Source organism: Salmo trutta, unplaced genomic scaffold (genome assembly GCF_901001165.1).
Source record: "Salmo trutta unplaced genomic scaffold, fSalTru1.1, whole genome shotgun sequence".
NCBI lineage: Eukaryota > Metazoa > Chordata > Actinopteri > Salmoniformes > Salmonidae > Salmo > Salmo trutta.
The window spans coordinates 1,561-14,612 of NW_021823178.1; the positions used below are offsets into that span (position 1 = coordinate 1,561).

Consider the following 13,052-nt stretch of genomic DNA (forward strand, 5'->3'; position numbering starts at 1 on the left):
CTCGCCTAGTCGCCGACACAAGGCTGCCAAGCGAGCCCCTGGTCTGGTGCATTATGTCATCAGCTGACCCCTGACCCCAGAGAGGACACAGGAAATACAAAACCCACTGCCCAGCTCTGGGGAGCCGAGTCAGGGCAGAGTCAGTTAAATGTATTCATTCATGTGCTTAAAAAATGTGGCCTCATTTCAGAAGGTCCCTGACCCCTCCCACCTCCCTCTCTCAGGATTAAGGCTCCCTCCTGGTGCAGTGTGCATGTATGCAGGGGGATACCTATCTCCTACCTCTCTCTCTCTCCTACCGCTCTCTCTCCTACCTCTCTCTCTCTCTCCTACCTCTCTCTCTCTCCTACCTCTCTCTCTCCTACCTCTCTCTCTCTCTCCTACCTCTCTCTCTCCTACCTCTCTCTCCTCTCCTACCTCTCTCTCTCTCTCCTACCTCTCTCTCTCTCTCCTACCTCTCTCTCTCTCTCCTACCGCTCTCTCTCCTACCTCTCTCTCTCCTACCGCTCTCTCTCCTACCTCTCTCTCTCTTTCTCTTCTTCCTGCTGTCCCCTTTTTCCACTCCTTTTTTTAATGTATCTCATGTTATCGCTAAGTGTCTCTCCCCATCTCTCCCTGTCCTCTCTCTTAGTGACTATATCATCAAGGAGAAGACAGTGCTTCTGCAGAAAAAAGACAGTGAGGGTTTTGGCTTTGTGCTGAGAGGAGCCAAGGGTAAGGAAACACGTGTGATCAGCTGTTGATAGATAGACAGTCAGACATACAGACAGGCCTTTAACAAACAGGCACACACACACACAGGCACACACACACACACACACACACACACAGGCACACACACACAGGCACACACACACAGGCACACACACACAGCACGCACACACACACACAGGCACACACACACAGATGAACACACTTGGACAGTCTCACTGTGCTGCATCGGCTTCATCAGTCTAGTTATCACAGTGGTTATGACATAATGTTGGTGACCCCTCTGCTCTCTGTCTTCAGCTCAGACCCCCATCGAGGAGTTCACTCCCACCCCAGCCTTCCCAGCACTGCAGTACCTGGAGTCTGTCGACGAGGGAGGCGTGGCCTGGAGAGCCGGTCTGAGAATGGGAGACTTCCTCATTGAGGTGTGTGCTGCTAGGGCATGATGGGAGCTGTAGTTGGATTCTTCACAATAACTGTTATTAGGAAAAATCACCCTCTCTAACCAGTTACATGGACTTCTTCTTCCCCTCTATCCCCCCCCCCCCTGCCCCTCAGGTGAATGGTCAGAATGTGGTGAAGGTGGGCCACAGGCAGGTGGTCAACATGATCAGGCAAGGTGGAAACGCCCTCATGGTCAAGGTTGTCATGGTAACACGCAACCCTGACATGGAGGATGGCCAAAGAAAGAAAAGTAAGAGACAGCACAGGGTCTGGAACTACGACGACGATGATGAGGATGAGGATGATGATGCTTTCCTTTCTCCACAGTCCCCCAGCAGAGTAAAAGACTAAGCACTCCGGCCATCGCTCTCCGCTCCAAATCCATGACCTCAGAACTGGAGGAGATGGGTAAGACATGGGGGAGACGGGTTGGGTTCTGGGTAGAGACAGGAAAGACAGAAGGACAGAGGAGGAAAGGGAGACCAGGACTATATGGAGAGGGAAAGAGCTAGCATCTAGAAGGAATACAAAGGAATGTATAGCAGAGGGAGATACGTCTGGAGATAGAGAGAGAGAAATGATGAGAAGAGAAGGTGAAAGACAGGAGGGATGGGTAGAGCTTAAGATGCATGAAGTGAAAAAAGCGAGAGAGGCCTAAAAATGAAAACCCACTGGGCACAGACGTCTAGTTGTCAATTCAACATCTATTCCACGTTGGTTCAACGTAACTTCATTGAAATGACGTGGAAAAAACATTGATTCAACCAGTGTGTGCCCGGTGGGAAAGGCAAAGAGGGGAGACAAAGTCACAGAGAGGTATGCTGTGATGGACAGAGGGAAGAAAGGGAGGGGAAGCAAGAGGAAGAGAAGTGACACTGTCATGTACTGTCTGAGTGTCCAGGGAAATGACAGCATTGTTAGGGTACCAACATGGATGAGAATCTCAATGCATTTCACTGTTCTTTCAGAGGTTCCACACTGTCACTTCCAGCACCCCCACTACAGGTAACCCCCCAAACAATGACCCCACCCACCCCCTGATCCTTCTCACTGCGCCCCCCTTTACCCCCTGACCCCCTGCACCCCCCAGCCCTATAACCCTAGCATCCCCAGACCAGTCCCACGTCTCCACAAACACACCTACACTGGCTGAGTGTGTCGTTGCCAGGGTAACACTGCAGGGGTGGGTGTCACTCGGAGGGAGACTACTGTAGATGCTGCTGCGGTCTCTACTGAGCATGCTCACTTCGCCCATGATGATGATTTATGGGAGCAGATAATATGAGAGGCAAGCGGGAGCCTCTGGGTATTCCCTATCTGATCCTAGGTCAGATTCTAGCTCATTCCAACAGACTCCCACATGTCACTCTCCCTTCCAAGCCAGTCTGCTGGGACATTACTCCTGTCCTCAATACACACGGCTTATTATCTCCTCTAGTGCAGAGCCAAGATAAGATCCAGATGGTTGGGTAACTACTAGCTTACTGTACCCCTGACTCTCCCCTCACCACCCCTCTCTGTGGTCCAAACCCCCTGACTCTCCCCTCATCACCCCTCTCTGTGGTCCAAACCCCCTGACTCTCCCCTCATCACCCCTCTCTGTGGTCCAAACCCCCTGACTCTCCCCTCACCACCCCTCTCTGTGGTCCAAACCCCCTGACTCTCCCCTCACCACCCCTCTCTGTGGTCCAAACCCCCTGACTCTCCCCTCATCACCCCTCTCTGTGGTCCAAACCCCCCTGACTCTCCCCTCACCACCCCTCTCTGTGGTCCAAACCCCCTGACTCTCCCTCACCACCCCTCTCTGTGGTCCAAACCCCTGACTCTCCCCTCATCACCCCTCTCTGTGGTCCAAACCCCCTGACTCTCCCCTCATCACCCCTCTCTGTGTCCAAACCCCCTGACTCTCCCCTCACCACCCCTCTCTGTGGTCCTAACCCCTGACTCTCCCCTCACCACCCCTCTCTGTGGTCCAAACCCGCCTGACTCTCCCCTCACCACCCCTCTCTGTGGGTACAAACCCCTGACTCTCCTCACCCCTCTCTGTGGTCCATACCACCCCTGACGCTCACCTCATCACCCCTCTCTGTGGTCCAAACCCCCTGACTCTCCCCTCATACACCCCTCTCTGTGGGTCCAGCAAAACAAGCCCTGAACGCTCCCCTCATCACCTCACCCCTCTCTGTGGTTCCAAACCCCCTGACTCTCCTCCTCATCAACCCTCTCTGTGGTTCAAACCCCCTGACTCTACCCCTCACCACCCCTCTCTTGGTCCAAACCCCCTGACTCTACCCTCATCACCCCTCTCTGTGTGTCAAACCCCCTGACTCTTCTCCCTCATTCACAAACCCCTCTCTGTGGTGCCAAACCCCCTGACTCTCCCCTCACCACCCCTCTCTGTGGTCAAACCCCTGACTCTCCCTCCACCCCTCTCTGTGGTCCAAACCCCTGACTCTCCCCTCATCACCCTCTCTGTGGTCCAAACCCCTGACTATCCCCCCCACCCCTCTCTGTGGTCCAAACCCCCTGACTATCCCCACCACCCCTCTCTGTGGTCCAAACCCCTGACTATCCCCCCACCACCCCTCTCTGTGGTCCAAACCCCCTGACTCTCCCTCATCACCCCTCTCTGTGGTCCAAACCCCCTGACTCTCCCCTATCACCCCTCTCTGTGGTCCAAACCCCCTGACTCTCCCCTCACCACCCCTCTCTGTGGTCCAAACCCCCTGACTCTCCCCTCACCACCCTCTCTGTGGTCCAAACCCCTGACTCTCCTCACCCCCTCTCTGTGGTCCAAACCCCCTGACTCTCCCTCACCACCCTCTCTGTGGTCCAAACCCCCTGACTATCCCCTCACCACCCCTCTCTGTGGTCCAAACCCCCTGACTATCCCCTCATCACCCCTCTCTGTGGTCCAAACCCCCTGAGTCTCCCCTCATCACCCCTCTCTGTGGTCCAAACCCCTGACTATCCCTTCACCACCCCTCTCTGTGGTCCAAACCCCTGACTAACTGATTGACACACAGCATGACCAGCCGCCCCCCCTGCCCTGCCCTGATGTCCCCCCGCCTGTAAACCAATGATCACTACCCCTATAGTATGGAACATCCCAAACCTACACTACACCAATGTTGCAACCCCTCGTCCCACTACTACACACCTTAATGCTGTAATAGCAGTATATATACTGTATAACCCCACACATACATGACCCCTGTCCAGGGTGATAATGCAACTATACTCTCCATATTTAATGCATAACCATACAGTAGATATATTTGTTTCATTTAATCTTCATAAACAAACATATGCTATAAAGATCTCTTTTCATACAAAAGTCTGTCCTGCAACTGTTCTTTATGGATCAACTTCTGCTCCTCATTCCATATGCGCGTTCCCTAAAGCAAGGTTTCAGGAGCAGAATGTGTGATGGAGCCATATCAGCCTCTGCCATATGCTTATTCTAATGCCATGAATTAATATAGCTACCTCTGACAATGCCCATTAAACTGTCTCACCTCTGTGTTTGGTGCAGTGTCCCAGTTCACCTGGAAGCCACGCTGCAAGATAACACCAGCATTAACATGGAAATGATATCACACACTTACCTGAGTTCTTCAGCGTTGTTTTAACAGCACGTTTCAATTCTAAAGCAGTAGTCATGGCATCGATTACAAGGCTAATGACAGTATGCCATTTTTCTTCTTACTGGAAAGTTGTTCAGCAGTTATTACACACAGTGTTGTTTTCTAAACGGAATGATTTGGCGTGTCTGAAATGAAGTGACCCTAACATAATTCAGCTAACATTTAAGACATTTTAACAAAACACTTAACCAAACTACTTTCCTACCACTCACCACCTCTAAAAACGTGGTCCCCACAATACACAAGCTCACACAGTCACAGGTGGCTGTTTGAACCCCTCTGATCCCGTCTGTAGAACCCTGTGGTCTAATCACGCTCCACTACTCTGTTTAACCTCTGAACCCGTCTGTAGAACCCTGTGGTCTACTCACGCTCCACTACTCTGTTTAACCTCTGAACCCGTCTGTAGAACCCTGTGGTCTACTCACGCTCCACTACTCTGTTTAACCTCTGAACCCGTCTGTAGAACCTGTGGTCTAATCACGCTCACTACTCTGTTTAACCTCTGAAACCCGTCTGTAGAACCCTGTGGTTACTCACGCTCCACTACTCTGTTTAACTATGAACCCGTCTGTAGAACCCTGTGGTCTAATCACGCTCCACTACTCTGTTTAACCTCTGAACCCGTCTGTAGAACCCCTGTGGTCTACTCACGCTCCACTACTCTGTTTAACCTCTGAACCCGTCTGTAGAACCCTGTGGTCTACTCCACGCTCCACTACTCTGTTTAACCTCTGAACCCGTCTGTAGAACCCTGTGGTCTACTCACGCTCCACTTACTCTGTTTAACCTCTGAACCCCGTCTGTAGAACCCTGTGGTCTACTCACGCTCCAACTACTCTGTTAACCTCTGAACCCGTCTGTAGAAACCCTGTGGTCTAATCACGCTCCCACTACTCTGTTTAAACCTCTGAACCCGTCTGTAGAACCCTGTGGTCTACTCACGCTCCACTACTCTGTTTAAACCTCTGAACCCGTCTGTAGAACCCTGTGGTCTACTCACGCTCCACTACTCTGTTTAACCTCGAACCCGTCTGTAGAACCCTGTGGTCTACTCACGCTCCACTACTCCTGTTTAACCTCTGACCCGTCTGTAGAACACTGGGTCTACTCACGCTCCACTACTCTGTTTAACCTCTGACCCGTCTGTAGAACCCTGTGGTCTACTCACGCTCCACTACTCTGTTTAACCTCTGAACCGTCTGTAGGAAACCCTGTGTACCTCTGAACCCGTCTGTAGAACCCTGTGGTCTACTCACGCTCCACTACTCTGTTTAAAACCTCTGAACCCGTCTGTAGAACCCTGTGGTCTACTCACGCTTCCACTACTCTGTTTAACCTCTGAACCCGTCTGTAGAACCCTGTGGTCTACTCACGCTCCACTACTCTGTTTAACCTCTGAACCCGTCTGTAGAACCCTGTGGTCTACTCACGCTCCACTTACTCTGTTTAACCTCTGAACCCGTCTGTAGAACCCTGTGGTCTACTCACGCTCCACTACTCTGTTTAACCTCTGAACCCGTCTGTAGAACCCTGTGGTCTACTCACGCTCCACTACTCTGTTTAACCTCTGAACCCGTCTGTAGAACCCTGTGGTCTACTCACGCTCCACTACTCTGTTTAACCTCTGAACCCGCCTGAGAACCCTGTGGTCTAATCACGCTCCACTACTCTGTTTAACCTCTGAACCCGTCTGTAGAACCCTGTGGTCTAATCACGCTCCACTACTCTGTTTAACCTCTGTCTTTCCTCTGAACTCACTGCACTTCCCTGTGGTGGGGACGCGTCATAGTGGAGAGAGGTGAGAGATTTCTGTGTGTGTGTGTGTGTGTGTGCGTGCGTGTCACAAAGAGGAAACAGACATCTCTGATTGCAGCACACATTGGAATATAAGTATTACTTACAATGATGGTGTTACAGTAACTCAAGTGATGGTGTTACAGTAACTCAAGTGATGGTGTTACAGTAACTCAAGTGATGGTGTTACAGTAACTCAAGTGCCAAAGTTAACGCCTGCCTTTGCCTTGTCCTCAGCTGCTACCCCCTGGAAAAAAAAATCAGGTACGATTTACAAACTCCTTTTATGCTTTGTGTTTTTATCTGTTAAAACTGCAAACGTCTCTGCTAGCCAGTTAGCATTCAGTCAGCTTACTGGGTTTTTCCGTATCCTTTCAGAATTCGAGTCTTCACAAGTTACAGAGAAGAAGAGGACAGTCTATCAGATGGCTTTGAGTAAGAGACTTCATATGCATGTACAGTATCAGGGGAATAGCCGGGCTTTATTTTTCACATATCAATAAATTCCCCCTCAGTGGGGGGATGTGTGGTGGACCCTCTCTCCCTCACCCTTTCCCTCCTCCACTCTGTCGCATCCTCTTCTCTAACCTCTATACCACTTGTTCTCTCTCTCTCCGTCTGTCTGTCTCTCCGTCTGTCTCTCTCTGTCTGTCTCTCCGTCTGTCTCTCTCCGTCTGTCTCTCCGTCTGTCTCTCTCCGTCTGTCTCTCCGTCTGTCTCTCTCCGTCTGTCTCTCTCCGTCTGTCTCTCTTCGTCTGTCTCTCTTCGTCTGTCTCTCTTCGTCTGTCTCTCTTCGTCTGTCCACCCCCCCTCTCTCTCTCTGTCCCTCTCTCTCTGTGTCTGTCCGTCTCTCTCTCTCCATCTCTCCGTCTGTCTCTCTCTGTCTGTCTCTCTGTCTGTCTCTCCGTCTGTCTCTCTCCGCCTGTCTCTCTCCGCCTGTCTCTCTTCATCTGTCTCTCTTCGTCTGTCCACCCCCCCTCTCTCTCTCTGTCCCTCTCTCTCTGTGTCTGTCCGTCTCTCTCTCTCCATCTCTCCGTCTGTCTCTCTCTGTCTGTCTCTCTGTCTGTCTCTCCGTCTGTCTCTCTCCGCCTGTCTCTCTCCGTCTTACTCTCTTCATCTGTCCACCCCCCCTCTCTCTGTCTGTCTGTCCCTCTCTCTCTGTGTCCGTCTCTCTCTGTGTCCGTCTCTCTGTCTCTTTCTCTCTCCGTCTCCCTCTCCATTTCTCGCGCCCATTTCTCTGTCTGTCTGTCTCTCTCTCTCTGTCGGTCTGTCCATCTCTCCGTCTCTCTCTCTCTCTCTCTCTCCGTCTCTCGCTCTCCGTCTCTCTCTCTCTCTCTCTCCGTCTCTCACTCTCCATCTCTCTCTGTCTCCGTCTCTCGCTCTCCATCTCTCTCTCTCTCTCCGTCTCTCGCTCTCCATCTCTCTCTCGCTCTCTCTCTCGCTCTCCGTCTCTCTCTCTGTCTCTCTCACTCTCCGTCTCTCTCTCTCTCCGTCTCTCTCTCTCTCTCCGTCTCTCTCTCTCTTTCTTACTGTCTCTCAGATAAACTAGATGAGATCCTGGCAGCAGCTCAGCAGACAATCAGCACCAATGAGGGGCAAGGGATGCGGGGTCAGGGGGCAAAGAGAGACAGGAGCCGGGGCTCCTTTTACGCCAATGAGGTGTGTGTGTCGGCGTGCGTGTGTGTGTGTGCGAGTGCTCGTGTTCACTGGTGTGATCACCTGTCATGAGGTTGAGAGGAACAGTTTGTCCTGTAGTGTTCCTATGGTAACACACATCTTTAGGAGATGCTACACAATGTCATTCAGTGGGTTAGCTTGATGCAACACCCATACAAATAAGATTGATTTGACTGCTTAAGCTACTATACTACTAGATATGAACTACTTTACAAATAATTGACAACTCTTTCATGAATAGTGAAGCTATTTAATGCACTTACAGTACCACAGTCTGTAAGTTCTATCCTTTCTGAACATTGTCCTCTGCTCCCTCTTCCCTCTCTTGCTGTGCAGCCAAATTACGACCAATCAGAAATGGGGATGACAGGGCTGGGCTATGACCGCGCCCAGTTCACATCAGGCCACGCCCCTCCACACGGTATGCTGCGACAGAAATCCATCGGTGAGGCTGTCTCTCTGTCTGTCTGGCCAGCCCTCTGGCCGGCCTGTCCGTCTGTCTGTCCTCTAGACTCTTAAAGGCCTGTGCTGTAACACACTGTCTGCAGCTGTAGCATACCATGTCCTTCTGGTCTTCCTGTTCTGTCTGTCCTGCAGTTAACATACATGTTACTCTGGTTCATGTTGTAGTATGCTTCTGCTGTGGAGTATAGCAGTTTATATGTGTTGTACTGTACTAAAATGTTTGTAAGCTGATACACTGTATCTAGGAGCTGTTCATCACAGAAGCTGAGCTGAAACTGTGGTTCAATGTGACAGCTAAAGACCATGGACTTCTCCTGTGACTCGCCAAGTAAAAGGCCGTATAACATCACACCCTGTTGGCAAATGACCGTTGCTGTACTTTTACCAGTACATACAGAATGATATTGCTGGTCATCATCTCTGCTGGAGGACAGACAGACTTACAGATGAATGAGAGGACCGCCTGACAGTTAGACAGACATGCAGGCAGTTACAAAGACAGACAGACAGCCTCCCACATTAATCATCTGTTCTTTTGTTCGAGCAGTATTTTCTCTGCACCATTCCTCTACCCCGTCCTTACCATCTGATCCCTCTGCTCTGTCTCTATCCTCCATCCCTCTACCCCGTCCTTCGCCCATCTGATCCCTCTGCTCTGTCTCTATCCTCCATCCCTATACCTCAGTCCCTCGCCCATCTGATCCCTCTGCTCTGTCTCTATCCTCCATCCCTCTACCCCGTCCTTACCATCTGATCCCTCTGCTCTGTCTCTATCCTCCATCCCTCTACCCCGTCCTTCGCCCATCTGATCCCTCTGCTCTGTCTCTATCCTCCATCCCTATACCTCAGTCCCTCGCCCATCTGATCCCTCTGCTCTGTCTCTATCCTCCATCCCTCTACCCCGTCCCTCGCCCATCTGATCCCTCTGCTCTGTCTCTATCCTCCATCCCTCTACCCCGTCCCTCGCCCATCTGATCCCTCTGCTCTGTCTCTATCCTCCATCCCTCTACCCCGTCCCTCGCCCATCTGATCCCTCTGCTCTGTCTCTATCCTCCATCCCTATACCTCAGTCCCTCGCCCATCTGATCCCCCTGCTCTGTCTCTATCCTCCATCCCTCTACCCCGTCCCTCGCCCATCTGATCCCTCTGCTCTGTCCCTATCCTCCATCCCTATACCTCAGTCCCTCGCCCATCTGATCCCTCTGCTCTGTCTCTATCCTCCATCCCTCTACCCCGTCCCTCGCCCATCTGATCCCTCTGCTCTGGCTCTATCCTCCATCCCTCTACCCCTTCCTTCGCCCATCTGATCCCTCTGCTCTGTCCCTATCCTCCATCCCTCTACCCCTTCCCTCGCCCATCTGATCCCTCTGCTCTGTCTCTATCCTCCATCCCTATACCTCAGTCCCTCGCCCATCTGATCCCTCTGCTCTGTCTCTATCCTCCATCCCTCTACCCCATCCCTCGCCCATCTGATCCCTCTGCTCTGTCCCTATCCTCCATCCCTATACCTCAGTCCCTCGCCCATCTGATCCCTCTGCTCTGTCTCTATCCTCCATCCCTCTACCCCATCCCTCGCCCATCTGATCCCCCTGCTCTGTCTCTATCCTCCATCCCTATACCTCAGTCCCTCGCCCATCTGATCCCTCTGCTCTGTCTCTATCCTCCATCCCTCTACCCCGTCCCTCGCCCATCTGATCCCTCTGCTCTGGCTCTATCCTCCATCCCTCTACCCCTTCCCTCGCCCATCTGATCCCTCTGCTCTGTCCCTATCCTCCATCCCTCTACCCCGTCCCTCGCCCATCTGATCCCTCTGCTCTGTCCCTATCCTCCATCCCTATACCTCAGTCCCTCTCTCTCTCATCAGTCCTTTTCATCCCTCTCTTGTATCTCTGTCTGTGGTGTACTGCAGGGGTGACTGAAGAGGAGAAGTCCCATCTCAATCCTCCGGCCATGAAGTTTGCCCGAAGTCTCTCGGTTCCAGGCCCAGATGACATCCCCCCACCCCCCACCACCGCCCCGCCAGACCCCCCCTTCTCCTCCGCCCCACCCCTGGGCTGGAGAGGGGGCAAGTCTTCCCAGCAGCCCTCTGTGGCCGTGTCCCAGTCCACCTCCACGGCAGCCCACTACCAGCTCTACTCTCAGTCTGTGCACTTCACCCACGGGGGCCGCGAAAGGGCAGCGGGGCCCAGTACCGGCGATGGAGGAGGAGGGGTGGACCACACGCACCAGTACTCTAATGCCCCCGCCCACTCCGCTCAGAGCAGGACTGCCTCTAGGAAAGGGGGCTACCCAGGGGAGCCTATTGGATCTGGAGGGGGAGGAGGAGTGGGGGGGGCCAAGGCTGTAGGTCTAAGGAGGGGCTACAGTAACGCCGCCCCACCTTCCAGCAGTGCCACGGTGATGCCCCAGCAGCAGCAGACCACCCAGAGGGCAGACCGCAGTGCGGCTGGGGGGGCTGGAGAGGGGGTACCTAAAGGAGGGGGGGCGCGGAGAGGGAAGGGCCCTCTGGTGAAGCAATCCAAGGTGGAGGACCTGCGAGCTGGCCAGGGCACGCTGGGGGGCAAGGCCCCAGTGGAGAAGAGCTCCATCCCCATCCCCACCATCATTGTCAAGGCCCCCTCCATCAGCAGTGGCAGTGGCCGCAGCAGTCAGGGCAGCAGTGTGGAGGCTGAGCCCACCCCACCAGGGGAGACTGACAGAACCCAACCCCTCCACGGACCCCCTTCCACCCCAGCCCCGCAACCCCCTGCTCCCCCCTCCACTCCGGCCCCTCCACCGCCCTCCCTCCGAGGCCAGGATAGTGACTTCACCAGCCAGTTTGGGGCGGCCATCGTGGGCGCAGCCCGCCGGGACAGGGAACGCTTCTATGAGGCCCGCAGGAAGAGCGCCTCCATCTTCATGTCTGCTGAGGAGGAGGTGGGGCCAGGGGAAGGAGGAGGAGTGGCAGGCAGGACTCAGGCCTCCCAGCAGCAGCAGTTCAGCCCCCAGCCCGGTGGCCCCTCCCCACGCCTCCGGCCCTCCAAGTCCATCGACGAGGGCATGTTCTCTGGGGACACCTTCATCCACCACACCCGCAGCATGCCCCCTGCCTTCGGCCTGCCAGAGTACTCCTCCCCGGCTCCAGACTACCAGCCCAAGTCTGTGCCGGCTGACTTCTACGGGGCATCAAGCCGGCAGCAGCAGCAGGTCCCCTCTGGCACCACCTTCATCCACCCCCTGACAGGAAAGGTCCTGGACCCCTCGTCCCCCCTGGGCCTGGCCCTGGCTGCCAGGGAGCGGGCCCTGAAGGACGACGGCAGGATGAGGAGGGAGAGAGGGACCGAGCACCAGTTTGTACGACAGATGTCCAGTGTGGTGACGTTCCCCTCCCAGGCCACCTCCCCCACACCGGCTTCCTCAGCCACCCATTCTTCCAGCTCCTCCTACCTGGCCACCTCCTCCTCCCTAGCCGCCACCACCTCCACCGGCCGACCCCCCTCCCCCAGGATCCTCAGGGGTGCAGGCTGGGGCGAGGAGGGGGGAGGAGGGGAGCGGGAAAGGGAGGGCGGCGGGGCCAGAGAGGGGCTGAGGGTGCGCTTCTCTGAGGACAAAACAGTCCACACGCATCACTACCAGTCCCAGCACTACCAACCCACCTACAGGGAGGAAAGACAGAGGGAGAGGTCGAGAGAGAGGGAGAGGTCGAGAGAAAGAGAGCGGGACAGAGAGGGGTACATGAGGCAGCAGACAGCCCCTACCCAGCAGCCCCCTCAGCTGTCGTCCCAGCAGCCTCGCCAGGCCTCGTTTCTGAGGATGGAGAGTGAGGCAGGCTACATCCTGTCTCTCACCCCTCCATCTCCCCCCGCTACAGCCGCCCCGTCTCACCCTCAGGGGGGAGGGGGTTCCGGGGGCAGTGGCCTCATGGTTCTGCCGCCCCCTGCCCCCTCGGTGGATGTGGATGATGAGTTTGTGTTTGCGGACCCACTGCCCCCTCCGCTGGAGTTTGCCAACAGCTTTGACCGGGTTGGAATGTCAGGTTACACACACCGCGCCATTATCAACAACCTGGCCTCCCGCCAGCAGCAGCCCCCACCGCCTCCCCCTCCTCCCCCACCACCCCCTCCAAAAGACATGTTTATCAGTGGGTTCCCGGCCCACACCCCCCTACCCTCCCCACAGGCGGGGGACTCCACCACCTCCAGCCTTACCTCCTATGACAGTGAGGTGGCCAACCTGACCCAGTCAGGAAACTCCCCCACTCAGACATCACCCAATCCCCTTCCTCCACCCTCACCCTCCGGCCTCCAGCCCACAGGACCCCCGCCTCCCCCCC

At 54.6% G+C, this 13,052-nt stretch overlaps 1 protein-coding gene across 1 annotated transcript; it reads left to right on the forward strand.

Moving 5' to 3' along the window:
• Nucleotides 1-596: 596 nt before the first annotated feature.
• Nucleotides 597-13,051, forward strand: LOC115189521 (SH3 and multiple ankyrin repeat domains protein 1; the record flags this gene model as incomplete). The annotated part of the gene is made up of 9 exons (XM_029748141.1): nucleotides 597-714; nucleotides 1,012-1,136; nucleotides 1,270-1,405; nucleotides 1,483-1,563; nucleotides 6,837-6,863; nucleotides 6,978-7,034; nucleotides 8,139-8,257; nucleotides 8,612-8,720; nucleotides 10,650-13,051. Coding segments are annotated over 9 exons (3,174 nt in total), but the record flags the coding sequence as incomplete, so codon positions are not given.
• Between the last annotated feature and the right edge of the window lies 1 nt (nucleotide 13,052).